Here is a 13,229-nt window from a genome sequence, read left to right as displayed (position 1 = left end):
ATTGGACCTTTTCAAAAAAAAACTCCAGATATGTACTAATTGGTCGTTCCTAAGGTACACTTTTTCTTCTTTCCTTGCTTGCGCGTAAGTCTTCATTGTTGTCGCCAGCAACTACTGCCAGCTGCCACTGATTTTCTGGAGCTAGTAAATAACAGATGCCATTATACAACACGTTGTTACGTTCTACTAGAAGAAAAACTCCATAGCGATTGTAATTGTAAGTATAACTATTAGTATTGCACCCTTTGCACCAAATTCTCCACCCTTGCAAATAATATCTGCACACCAAATATTTGCACACTGGAAATTCTACCCCTTCTCCCACCCGCTCGCCTAGAGTGGAGCGTGTCTCGACTGAGCTTTGTTGCTTTCGACCACTTTAGAACAGTTTCAAACTAGGGTGTGTGTCTTGAATAGTTTTTTTTCTGCTGTAGTTTGAGGTGTGCACTTTGTTGGAGAGCTTTTTATTGCGGATTTCAGAGATTTTTAGACAATCGTGCAAGTTGTGAAAAGCTCTCCAACAAAGTGCACACCTCAAACTACAGCAGAAAAAAAACTATTCAAGACACACACCCTAGTTTGAAACTGTTCTAAAGTGGTCGAAAGCAACAAAGCTCAGTCGAGACACGCTCCACTCTAGGCGAGCGGGTGGGAGAAGGGGTAGGATTTCAAGTGTGCAAATATTTGGTGTGCAGTTATGATTTTCAAGGGTGGAGAATTTGGTGCAAAGTGTGCAATACAACTTTCACGATTGTTGCAAAATCTCTGAAATCCGCAATACCAGCATGAAAGAACAACAAACAATTCTGGAGTTTTTTTTTGAAAAGGACCAATAAACCAAATTTTCAGTTTTTGCTTTTTGGGTGTTTTTTAATACCCCTGACTCAATGCGGTTTCACAAACACCCAAAAAGAAAAACTGGAAATTTGGTTTATTGGACCTTTAAAAAAAACTCCAGAATTTTACATTATCTAAAAACGAAAACGAAACTATTGGCACTACGCCCCCCGGGGCATGGCCTTCCTCTAACGTGGGATTTCTGCTCCAGCGCCTCTGACGAGACAGGAGAAACCGGGACCGACGTTTTACTTCACCATCCGATAGAAGCTCAGTGGATAAGGCGGGGATCGAACCCGCGTCTCATAGCATCATCGGGATCGGCAGCCGAAGCCGCTACCCCTGCGCCACGAGACCCACTTTATCTATGTTAGGTGAATCAACAGACTTCGACGAAATAAGGAGCGGCCGTGGCTGACTGGTTACGGTGTTCGCTTTGTAAGCGAATGGTCCTGGGTTCGATTCTCATCTGCTCCCAACGAGAAATTATAGGAAGTAGAAATCTTGAAACTCTGAACATGAACGAAAAAATCAAAGTCGCTCGAGTCGGGGTTCGATCCCCGTCCTTTGGATTGGTAAGCAAAAATGCTAACCACTAGGCCATCACGACTTGGTGAGCCATGACTGGAATTAGAAATACTGATACAGTCGACTCTCTGGTTGTCAATATCCAAGGGACCGTCGAGGAAGAGAATCATCAGTTTACAGAACGATGCAAAATGAAGACTCGATTGAAAATATGTTTCTCTTGGTACCCAGCTATGGGAGAGAATCATGGCAACGTCCAGCAAACAAAAACAAACTAATGTCAAACACCCTTCAAAGCTTCGTTTCGCAAAGAAAAATGTCTATGCAAGCCATGAGATAGTGACAATATTGACAACCAGAAGAGATTTTTAAAGCAAACAGAATCCAAGGGACCGTCGAGGAAGAGATCCTTCAAGCAAGAGAAAATATCGAGGAATAAAGCCAATCAAAGTATGCAGTTTGAAGGGACCAGAGCTGAAAATGTCAGGGGTCCTGACGCGAAAATCGGCGACGCATACACGATTTTTTCAGATCCATTCACTGAACCGCAAAACCGTGACATAAACAAACCCGACTCAGTCGTGAGTGCCCTAGCTCACTGAGCAGCTGCAATGCGAGGTAGTAGTCGACCAACGCTCATTCGACGTTGCACGCACACACATAAAGAAACAAGTTTTTACACAAAAAGTTGCTATTTATGCGTGGAAATGCAATTTTGAATATAAGTTAAGGTTGTTTTAAGTGTTTTGCACAGTCTAGAACTATTCAATTGTTTAAAAATAGTCAAAATAGCGTTTAGAAGGGATTTTACGAGTCAGTCATACGACACGAATTGAGTGAGTGTAGCTCATTTTTCACGTCTCTCATTCTCCAGCAGCCGACCAGCACGAGTCAGGCGGCAGTGGTTGAACGGACACAGTAGGCTTACAGACTGTCCAGGGGAAACAGACTGGTCGATGCAAAATAAATAGGCACTGGCAACGTATGTTTTGCGCTTGCAACACTGCCAGTTTTGCTGGCCGTAAAGGGCGGTTTGGTGTCCAGCGCGTTTGGATCTGTCAAACATTGGCCAAACTGTTTCCTAGACAAACTGTAAGTAGGCTTACAGTCAGATGCTAGCAGTGAACTGACATTTAGGTTCGCTTCATGTGTACGCTGGGTTGGAAACATTTTGCAGGCCTGGAAGGGACTGAAGAATTCATCGATAGATGGAGCAATATTGATATCGAGAAGATCGACAGCCAGAGAGTCGACTGTACTATCAACTATATACGCGTTGGGTCCTTGTCGATAAAAGCTGAGGTACCTCACGCTCGGCTAGCCAGCGTAGAAATGGGTCACCGAAGCTCGGCAGAGATAACACCATCCAAATGCCTATGCGAGTTATTTGCATGTATAGAATGTAGATTTAAAAAATTACATGGAAACAACTCAATTTGTAAGAAGCGACCGCGTGGTCCCGTTTGGTTGGTTGCACACACACACACACACACACACACACACACACACACACACACACACACACACACACACACACACACACACACACACACACACACACACACACACACACACACACACACACACACACACACACACACACACACACACACACACACACACACACACACACACACACACACACACACACACATCAACAGACTTCGACGAAACACCTGTAAACTTTCGCATTGTTTTGAATGTTTTTTAATGCAGGAAGAGGCTGAGGGAAACCCGTTTTTTTATTTTGATTTTTATAAAATTCACGTTTCGCGCTGTACTAAAACCGGATTTATAGTCGGTTACTCTGTAAGTTGCATTACAACTTTGCCGGAGAGAGTATGTTGCTAGCTTGCCCCTAAAAAGGTACAAACGTTGTTTAAATTTGGAAGGTGTAAAATTGGAAGGTTACCTCTTTTATGATGTAATATTTTCTAACAAAAGAATGAAAAATGGCATAAACGAAATAGTGGTAAAGTGACATATTTTTAGAGGTAAAAACTAAAGTTAGTCGCAACGCGGGTGTGACGTCCCCCTCGACTTTCGGTATGTTTCGGTACAGAACAAAAAACAGATTCGTAATTTTTCTAGTTTTATTTTCACTATTCCACTTACAGTGTCATAATTTAAATAAGTTAATAAATATCACAGAAAATAATAATGTGTAGTGTATAGTATCAGTGTTGAGAAGTGTGTGTTTATCAGTTGAGGAAGATTGTGTGGACTTATTCAAAGAGGAAAAACATAAAGTAGAAACAGGAGTTTTGGGGGTTCGTCACTGGGTTATTTTCCAGGGAACGAATGAGCATGAAATCATTACCTCGTGAACGTCGCGATCTCGACCCCATCAATCATCTCTTCATCGTGGGCATCATCGGGTGCAAGAGTTGAAAGATGGGCGGAGGCCACGAGTGATTGTAGTTTGTAAAGTTGCAATAAATATAAGGTAATCAACTGTGTGTGTGTGTGAATTTAGACGTTTCGCGCTACGAACTAATCAAAGGGCTTAAAAACTTTAAGTTTTTTCTTCTCTAAGGTAAGACATTACTGAGCAATGCTCCGTTGCAGTTTCGTGGTTTTTCATCTTACAGCTAGTTCCTAGTAAATGTAAGGGGGTTTCAAATATGGCTACTCGTGATTGACGTTTCACATTTTCTGGGTTCGAAATTTTGTTACTTCTTGTTTCAGGAGGATCCTTTATTGCGATGCTCCGGATTCGATGCTGTTGTTTTTGTCAACAAACTGGTTGGTGTGGCACTTCCTTGGGCTGCCGATTTCATCTGGGCATTTCTCTGGCACGCACTGGAATAAAACAAAAGTGGTGGTTATTGTAGAGTTATACTAAAGTGATTATTTATTCGATTCGAATTGCATTTTTTTACTCAAATAAATTATTTCAATCTTAAATTTTTGGTTCGTTGTCATAAAAAACTTAATTTTTTGAAATTTCAAGCTCTTGTTTGTTGAAACAAGAAACAACCTATTTTTTCAACATTTGGAAACTTTGAATTTAATCGAAAAAAAATCGATCGATTTATTTTTACTTAAATTTGAGTTTAGCTACCACAAATTGTTCAAATTCGAGTGTTGATCTCCTCTAAAAGGATGTAACACAAAAAAAAAATGAGCAAAAGATCGTATGCCAAAAGGTCGATAGACATAAGTTCGAAAGGACAATAGATCGAAATTGAAAAAAGTCTTGAGTGTGGTTCTCTGCGATTTCTCAAGTAGACTTTTGTTTGTATTTTTTATGTGGATGAAACTTTTTCCATGTTTTCCCTATGTCATTTTGCATTATTAGTTTTTTCCGTACAAGTCAAACAAGAAATTTGTGTGAGTTCTGATTTGAAAAACAAAATGGAGAATTCTTGATTAATTAAAAGAAAATATTTATGTTACTTTAATGTTTATGTGAGTTCTTTACAATCGTTCAAACAAGAGCGATTCATTTTATTGTTTTAATGGAAAAAGTTTCATACTGTTTCTAAATTATTTTTTTGCAATTCCGTCGTGAAACTACTTCCTTTTCCTGTCATTCTTGAACGACGAAATAGCCTACTTTTCTGTACCAAAAATAACAGAATCGAATAGCAACACTTTTCAAAATAAATGCTGAAAAGTTCTACTTTTCAGCACTCAAATGGGTGCTGAAAAGTTTAACTTTTCAGCACATGTTTCGAAAAGTAACACTTTTCAAAAAAAAAATTTGATTTAAACGATTTATTGACAAAATACATGAAAATTTGACATAAAATTTCACTCAGTGTGTGTTTTTTGGAAATGCAAAAAATGTTGTATGGAACTCGTTGCAAAACTTGATTTTTTCAGCACTCTTCGTATTTATCCAACTTGGTGAACCTCGTTGGATAAATGTACGACTCGTGCTGAAAAAATCCTCTTTTTGCAACTTGTTGCATAAACTACTATTATGAGATTTTTCCAGTCTTTCATACATGTCAAGATACATGTATAGTTTTTTAACTTGTATCCTGAATTTTGAACATTTTTGAATATTCTTCTAATTTAAATTATTTCCATTCTGTTATTTTTGGCGATTTCATTGATTCAACCATAAGAGTTTTTTTTAAATATGAGTAAAGGTTGAACTTGAACATATTTCATATAATTTTATATTTTTTGAAAAACATTATTCTTGTTGCTGTAATATTTCTGTTAGTTTTTGAATTCTTTTGTTTCTGTCTGTCTTCGATTTGTTTACCTATTTTTCTTTTAATTTTAAACAAATCTATTCTAAGTATTATTACTGAGAGTTTTCCGTTATTCTAGTCACGACATATCCAGCATAAGTTTAATTCGTTGGTTAGTAAAACAAATTACACTGTTATTTTTTTCATTGCTTTTGTTGCTTTTTAACTGATCAAAATGTCTCAGTTTGACATCTTTTCGTACAATTTGTCAAATTTCGATCTTATGTCCATTCGATTTTTTTCATTCGACTTTCTGCCTTTTTAAATTCTTCACATTTTCTTTACAAATTCTCAACTCATTGATTTTATACATTTAAAATGCATTAGTGTATTGTCAAAAAAGCAGATTTTTTTCAAGATACATTCCTACATACCTAAGGCTGGTACAAATATTTTTAAAAGTTTTTGTCACCCCCCCCCCCCTTCAAAATTGGCCCGAAAAATCAGGGAGCAAAAAAAATATTTTTACAATAAACTTCAAAATTTCAATGAAAATTCAAGTGCAAAACAACTGAACTAGTGTAAAATGCATTTTAAAAAACTCTTTTTTCATTTAAATGTGAAGATTATGGCTTGTTATTTAAATTTTTATATTTTTTTATTTTTTTGCCCCCCCCCCCTTGACCTCGGCCAGGGCCGAGGGACAAAATTTTTTTTAAATATTTGCATCGGCCTAATGTAAAATTGAGTATCTGTGCCAATTTTGAGCAAAAATCGGTTAAGGTTTAAGGATCGCTGTGGCGCAGGTCTCGCGCAAATTTGTCCAAGTATGAAATTCTCAATTCTCTACAACCTTGTGGAAAAAAACTAGAGCACGCAATGTAAACAATAAGCAACACGTTTTGTTGGGCCTATCATTTTGTGTATTGTCCCGAAGATTGATTGAAGTCGTTGAAGTGGCCCTGAGTTATAACTAGAAATGTTTACAGTAGTCGGGCATGCAGGTGTGTCAAACGTGAAGGGTGACAAGTTTTTGTTGAATATCTCATGATTAAAATCATAATTTGGAAATCTTTACAGCTGCATAAAATGGCGTATTTAACTCAAAATCGACATCACGACGATTTGGCAATAGGGCTGGCAACGGAAGTAAGTGGTCTGGTAATCTTTGAATGTCATTGTTTTTGGGATATTCTTTTAGGTGTAGTACTGACTTGTTAATTTGTTAAATAACAGCATCTAATACCAGCGTGCCAATTACAGCTCATTTAAAGCTTTTTTTTTTACTGAAATCGAGTGATAAATAGCTCAATAAGAAGTGGGTTTCTATCAAAAGTTGTGCAAAATTGGTTGTTTAAATAGTGAAAATCAGCAAATTGGATGGAGTTAGGAGCGAGTGCTTAACCTCCCAAAAATACGAGAATTTCCCCTTCTTAAAGTTTCACTTTTCTATAAATCACATGTTAAAAATAGAAACAATAAAAATCACAAACACTCACTTTCAAGGAAGAACACCGCGGCGCAGATCCCGACCATGAACACGATACTCATCGTCACGATCAGCACCGTAATCTGGCGACCGCGCGAGCACAGGCCACCCTTGGGCAGCCGCTGCGGGCCACCGACGCCGTTGATCATGGTAAAGTGCGTCGAACTGGCCATCGACACCGAATCCGGATCTTTGGTTGCTTTCGTCAGCCCTGCCGTCGTCCGGCCCAAGGTCATCGGATCCTGCTGCTGCTGGGACTGCGAGTCGGACGTGATCTCCTCGATCGAGATGATGGCCGCCCCCGAGCTGGTCCCCGCCGGATGTTCCGGGTTGGTGGCCGACTTGAGGACAATGTTGGTGTTGTACTTGCTGCCCACGGCGTCGAGGATGGCCGCCGTCGGGACGACCCCGACTGTCGAGGACAGGTATTCCTCCATGGCGCGGCTCGTTCCGTAGCTGGACTCGTGCTTCTTGTGGATCTTGGCAAAGTTCTCCAAGTTCGCTACCGTCAGCAGTAGCGAGCCGGACGAAGCGCTCTGAAAATAACGTTACGTGAAAGAAGGAAACGGACAATGGTCAGCGTGAAACTGAGGACGGTCAGGCGGTCGGTTCTAGCGTGAACCCTAGGTTAGTGGTTAGTACATAGCCGAAAGTTAAGCTGGTGGGCTATATGGGGTTGGGTTGTTTGCACGGTTGAACTGCTTTCACATACATTTGCCGGTTGGGTTGGTTTTGATATTTTTCGGGGGTTTGAAGAAGGAATTCAATCAGAAACTGGCAAGGTTTGCTCAAACTTAAATCAAAATCAAAACAGAACTAAAAAACACTTAGTCTTGATTTGTACACAAAATTGATTCAATGAAGGAAAATAGTCTGCTAAACATTTTTTGGAAACTTTTTGGTATTTGTTTTGGTCATCACTTAAAATATATTTATAAAATATGCTGAAGTATGGGGTAATTCTCTACCAACTCACACGAAATCGGGAAAAGTTGCCCCGACCCCTCTTCGATTTGCACGAATCCAAGGCCCGTTTTTTTGATATCTCGTGACGGAGGGGCGGTACAATCCTTTCCATTTTAGAACATGCGAAAAAAGAGGTGTTTTTCAATAATTTGCAGCCTGAAACGGTGATGAGATAGAAATTTGGTGTCAAAGGGACTTTTATGTAAAATTAGACGCTCGATTTGATGGCGTACTCAGAATTCCGAAAAAACGTATTTTTCATCGAAAAAACACTAAAAAAGTTTTAAAATTTCTCCCATTTTCCGTTACTCGACTGTAAAATATTTTGGAACATGTCATTTTATGGGAAATTTAATGTACTTTTCGAATCTGCATTGACCCAGAAGGGTCATTTTTTCATTTAGAACAAAAATTTTCATTTTAAAATTTCGTGTTTTTTCTAACTTTGCAGGGTTATTTTTTAGAGTGTAACAATGTTCTACAAAGTTGTAGAGCAGCCAATTACAAAAATTTTGATATATAGACATAAGGGATTTGCTGATAAATATCACGAGTTATCGCGATTTTACGAAAAAAAGTTTTGAAAAAGTTACTTTTTGCGTTTCTCTTTGTTTCGTCGTCCGTGTCTGTCGCGGATGATTAGGAACGGCCATGATTGATGACGACCAACTTTTTCGAAACTTTTTTTCGTAAAATCGCGATAAGTCGTGATGTTTATAAACAAACCCCTTATGTCTAGATATCAAAATTTTTGTAATTGTCTGCTCTACAACTTTGTAGAACATTGTTACACTCTAAAAAATAACCCTGCAAAGTTAGAAAAAACACGAAATTTTAAAATGAAAATTTTTGTTCTAAATGAAAAAATGACCCTTCTGGGTCAATGCAGATTCGAAAAGTACATTAAATTTCCCATAAAATGACATGTTCCAAAATATTTTACAGTCGAATAACGGAAAATGGGAGAAATTTTAAAACTTTTTTAGTGTTTTTTCGATGAAAAATACGTTTTTTCGGAATTCTGAGTACGCCATCAAATCGAGCGTCTAATTTTACATAAAAGTCCTTTTGGCACCAAATTTCTATCTCATCACCGTTTCAGGCTGCAAATTATTGAAAAACACCTCTTTTTTCGCATGTTCAAAAATGGAAGGGGTCGTACCGCCCCTCCGTCACGAGATATCAAAAACGGGCCTCGGATTCGTGATCAGGGACAAAAGTTACCCCATGGGACAAAGTTTTACGCAAATCGAAGAGGGGTCGGGGCAACTGCTGTGTGAGTTGGCGGAGAATTACCCTGTACAGTTTGTCAATAAGAAAATTATGAAAAGTCGAGTATAAATTACCTTTTGAAAATAAATGATTGCTAAAAATTATCATTCACTGATTTATAAAAGGTTTTCCTTATTTAAAAAAATAATAAACAAACGAAAATTTTGAAAGGAAATTGAAGATTATCTGCATAGACCTACATAATTATGTATAATTTGAAATATTATTAAATTATTATTGCTTTCGATATCAAGTTCGTTGTTTTAGTCGTATTGATGTCTTTTATAAATATTTTTTTACGAAATATCATGCGTCTCCATTTAACACCCAGTTCAAATTATTGTGTTATTAACCAATGGAAGCAAGGCAAGTAACTACATAACACATTACTATTTTTGTTACAATACGACAACCAACTAAATTTACTCACATGCGAGCTGTGACTACTGTCCGTCGAACCCTGCGATGACCTCGAGCCACGTTTTGGTGTTTTGGTGGCACTTTGCCCACCGTTGGTCGGTACTCCTCTCTCCTTCTGTCGTCTGGTTCCTTCCGTCGTCATCGCCACCGGAACCCACTGACTGTCGTACACCTCGAGACTTCTGCTTCCTGCTCCCGTTCCAGCATGGCCAAGTCTTGCAACTCCTCCCGCGATGGCACCTCCCACGACAAACTGACCGCCGCCGTGTCGACTCGGCCGACGACCTCCCCCACCGCCTCTCTCGACGGCTGCCGACGAACTGTACTCATCGAATCGATGCTTCAGATCGTCCATCTTGGATGGTTTCGCGGTCGTCGAGTCCTTTGCGATGTGGTGCATACTGTGGCGTCTCCGGTCGGCCTTCCGGGGACGTTCCTCGCCGTACTCCAACCCATAGTGGGACGACTCGAAGACGAACCCCGATCGCTGCAAGTCGTACTCGTTGTGGTGCATGAAGCTACGGTTGGTGTACGCCGCCCGTTCCAGCATTTTGTGGCGGTACTGGCGAACGTCCCCACCGGAAGATCTCTTGTGGTTCTTCTGGCCGCTACTGTTGCCACTGCCACTTCCACTGCCGGACTTTTGCTGCAAGTACAACCGGTAGTGCGCCTGCTGCTGACTGTCGAAGTAGTTGTACGCTGGGATGTGCTGCAAGCTGGAGTTCGGAGAGCTGGTTTCGCTGCTGCTGCTGGGGCTTCCGGGGCGGTTTTGGCCACGGACGCCACTACCGACGAAGGACGGCAACGAGTCTAGCGTTCGAACTCTGGACGGAGGGAGCTCCCAGCCGCTAGACATCTGTGGAGAGAAGATGAAAACGAAAAGATTTAATTTAAATGAGATTATGATATTCCTTTTCTGTGGATGAGAAATTGTTAAAATCAAATCAGATCGAATATTCATAATTATTCAGGTCTATAAACTCACTCAAAGGAGACGGCCGAGAGTAAAACAGCCTCTTTTTCTGAGAGAACAATGCAATGAGTCGTGTGTAAAAGGTCTAGCGATTGATTCCCAACGTTGACGCATTTTTCAATAAAAAGTGAAAAGCTTAAGCGCTGATCTCCAGTTCAACCATGTGACTCCTCAGGTATCAATTTTGCCTTCCTCACTGAGGTAAGGCTATAATCCTGCTCTAAAAATGAACTTCGTATAAAAACGTCGTAGACCCACCTTCATGTATACATATCGACTCAGAATCGAAAACTGAACAAATGTCTGTGTGTATGTGTGTGTGTATGTGTGTGTGTATGTGTGTGTGTATGTGTGTGTGTATGTATGTATGTGACCAACAAACTAGCTCATGTTTCTCGGCCCTGGCTGAACCGATTTGACCCGAACTTGTTGCATTCGACTTGCTTTAGGGTCCCATAGATCGAGTTTTATACAGATTGAAGTTTCGATAAGTAGTTCAAAAGTTATGTATAAAAATGTGTTTTCACATATATTTGGATCTCACTTAAATGTATGTAAATTATGTCCGGGTCCATCATCCGACCCATCGTTGGATAGATTATCAAAAGACCTTTCCAACGAGTCTAAAACATTGAAGATCTGGCAACCCTGTCTCGAGATATGGCCACTTAAGTGTATTTATGTACTTTTTTGAAGCCGGATCTCACTTAAATGTATGTAAACTATGTCCGGCTCCACTATCTGACCCATCGTTGGTTAACTTATCAAAAGACCTTTCCAATGAGTACAAAACATTGAAGATCTGGCAACTCTGTCTCGAGTTATGACCACTTAAGTGATATTTATGTACTTTTTTGAAGTCGGATCTCACTTAAATGTATGTAAACTATGTCCGGGTCCACTATCCGACCCAACGTTGGTTAACTTATCAAAAGACCTTTCCAATGAGTCCAAAACATTGAAGATCTGGCAACCCTGTCTCGAGATATGGCCACTTAAGTGATATCGATGTACTTTTTGGAAGCTGGATCTAAAAGATAGATGACACTTGTGTACAGCCATTGTTGTGAGGAAGGCTCCAACCACATAGGTGGATTAAGTTAGTTTTTTATTGAAAAACTAATAGTTATTTATAAACTATATATCTTAAAAGTTCTTCTGCTTACGAATTAAACTCAGCGGTTGGTAGCATGGCCTAATTGAAGATAGCAAATTAAATTCCAAGAACACAAAAATTTAATTTTATATGATATTTTTTCAGAAAAATCACTGAAAATTGATAGTAACATGAAACTTGTTCTGCAAACTGTGAATCAGTTTTTGGTGTTTTATTTCAGGGATCACATTTTTAATGACCAAGCTTGTAATTAAAATTGTTTAACGTGTATGCAAAATTGTTTTCTTATTCTATTTCTGCCATAAAAAATAGCATTTTTTCTAATTTCAGTAAAAAAAACGTTTCTTAATCAACCTTTAGGTGGTTGGTGCCTTCCTCGCATTCATATAGCGAGTACACTACACAGCCCAAAAAAGTGTATAAACAACACTTATTTTTAATATCAAAATATCTGAAATCCGGCCTCAAAAAAAGTGTGTTAAAAACATTTAAGTACTTATAACTTTTGATAGGGTTGTCAGATCTTAAATCTTTTGGGCTTGTTGGAAAGGTCTTTTGATTACCTATCCAACGATGAGTCGCATGATAGATCCGGACAACTTTTTCATCAAAATATTTGAGATCCGGTCTCAAAAAAGTGTATAAATAACACTTAAATGCTCATAACTTTTGATAGGTTTATCTGATCTTAAATCTTTTGAACGCGTTGGAAAGGTCTTTCAAAGGTCTTTCCAACAATATATAGCATGACATTTCTTTCAAAAACCACCCTTTTTACAATCTTCCAAAGTTTAGCTAAAATCATTTTTTTAGCATAACTTTTGAAGTACTTTTTTAAACTTCATAATATTAACTAGGGTCTTGTGGGACCCCAAGACGGATCAAATGAGACCAAAGCGGTCCAAATCGGTTCAGCCAGTCCGGAGATAATCGTGTGCATATTTTTCGGTGCACGGACTTACAACCCCAAGTAGCAATCCAAATGCTCCTAAGTTTTATCAGTTTTTGTAAAACATTTGAATAAAGCGTCTTGCTTTTATAAAAGCTTTTATCAAGTCTTTTTGGGCTTAGCAAAATACTGTTTTAGAATTAAATGTTCTCGAAGAACATGGAGCAAAGTTTTATTAATCTCTTTTTTATGTACTTACAGTTATCTTGAAGAAGATATTCCCAGATCAAATTGACTTCACCAAATCAGTATTAAAACCAAGTTGTTTAGGGAAAGCTTTATTCGAAATCTTTTTGTCTTGACCTTTCAAATGTCAAACTCAGTCTACTTTTAGCAGCAAGAAGATCAGACGTTTCTAAAGTGCCGGGCAAGCTCTTTTATTAAATTAAAAAAGATCATACTGCATTCGTAATTGTTATGTGAGTTAGTGATTCAATTCTGTCAAATTTAGATTCGTGAGGTGATGAAACAAGTGTTGTGCACCTTTCTGAGCTTCCGGCATTGAACATTGGAAGGCGTTTCCGAATCAT

The 13,229-nt window shown here is 38.9% G+C and overlaps 1 protein-coding gene across 1 annotated transcript in view; it reads right to left on the bottom strand.

Annotated features, from left to right (window-relative positions):
• Positions 1–3,444: 3,444 nt before the first annotated feature.
• Positions 3,445–13,229, bottom strand: part of LOC6037612 — an 83,239-nt gene continuing 73,454 nt past the window's right edge. Inside the window, exons 2-4 of the mRNA XM_038264517.1 lie at positions 9,671–10,516; positions 7,013–7,538; positions 3,445–4,167 (exon numbers count right to left, since the gene is read on the bottom strand). Of these exons, the coding sequence (XP_038120445.1) occupies positions 4,142–4,167; positions 7,013–7,538; positions 9,671–10,516 (1,398 nt within the window). The 3' untranslated portion in view covers positions 3,445–4,141. The remainder of the gene's footprint in view (positions 4,168–7,012; positions 7,539–9,670; positions 10,517–13,229) is intronic.

Source organism: Culex quinquefasciatus, chromosome 3, assembly GCF_015732765.1.
Source record: "Culex quinquefasciatus strain JHB chromosome 3, VPISU_Cqui_1.0_pri_paternal, whole genome shotgun sequence".
NCBI classification, from domain to species: domain Eukaryota; kingdom Metazoa; phylum Arthropoda; class Insecta; order Diptera; family Culicidae; genus Culex; species Culex quinquefasciatus.
This window is presented reverse-complemented; position numbering and strand designations above follow the sequence as displayed.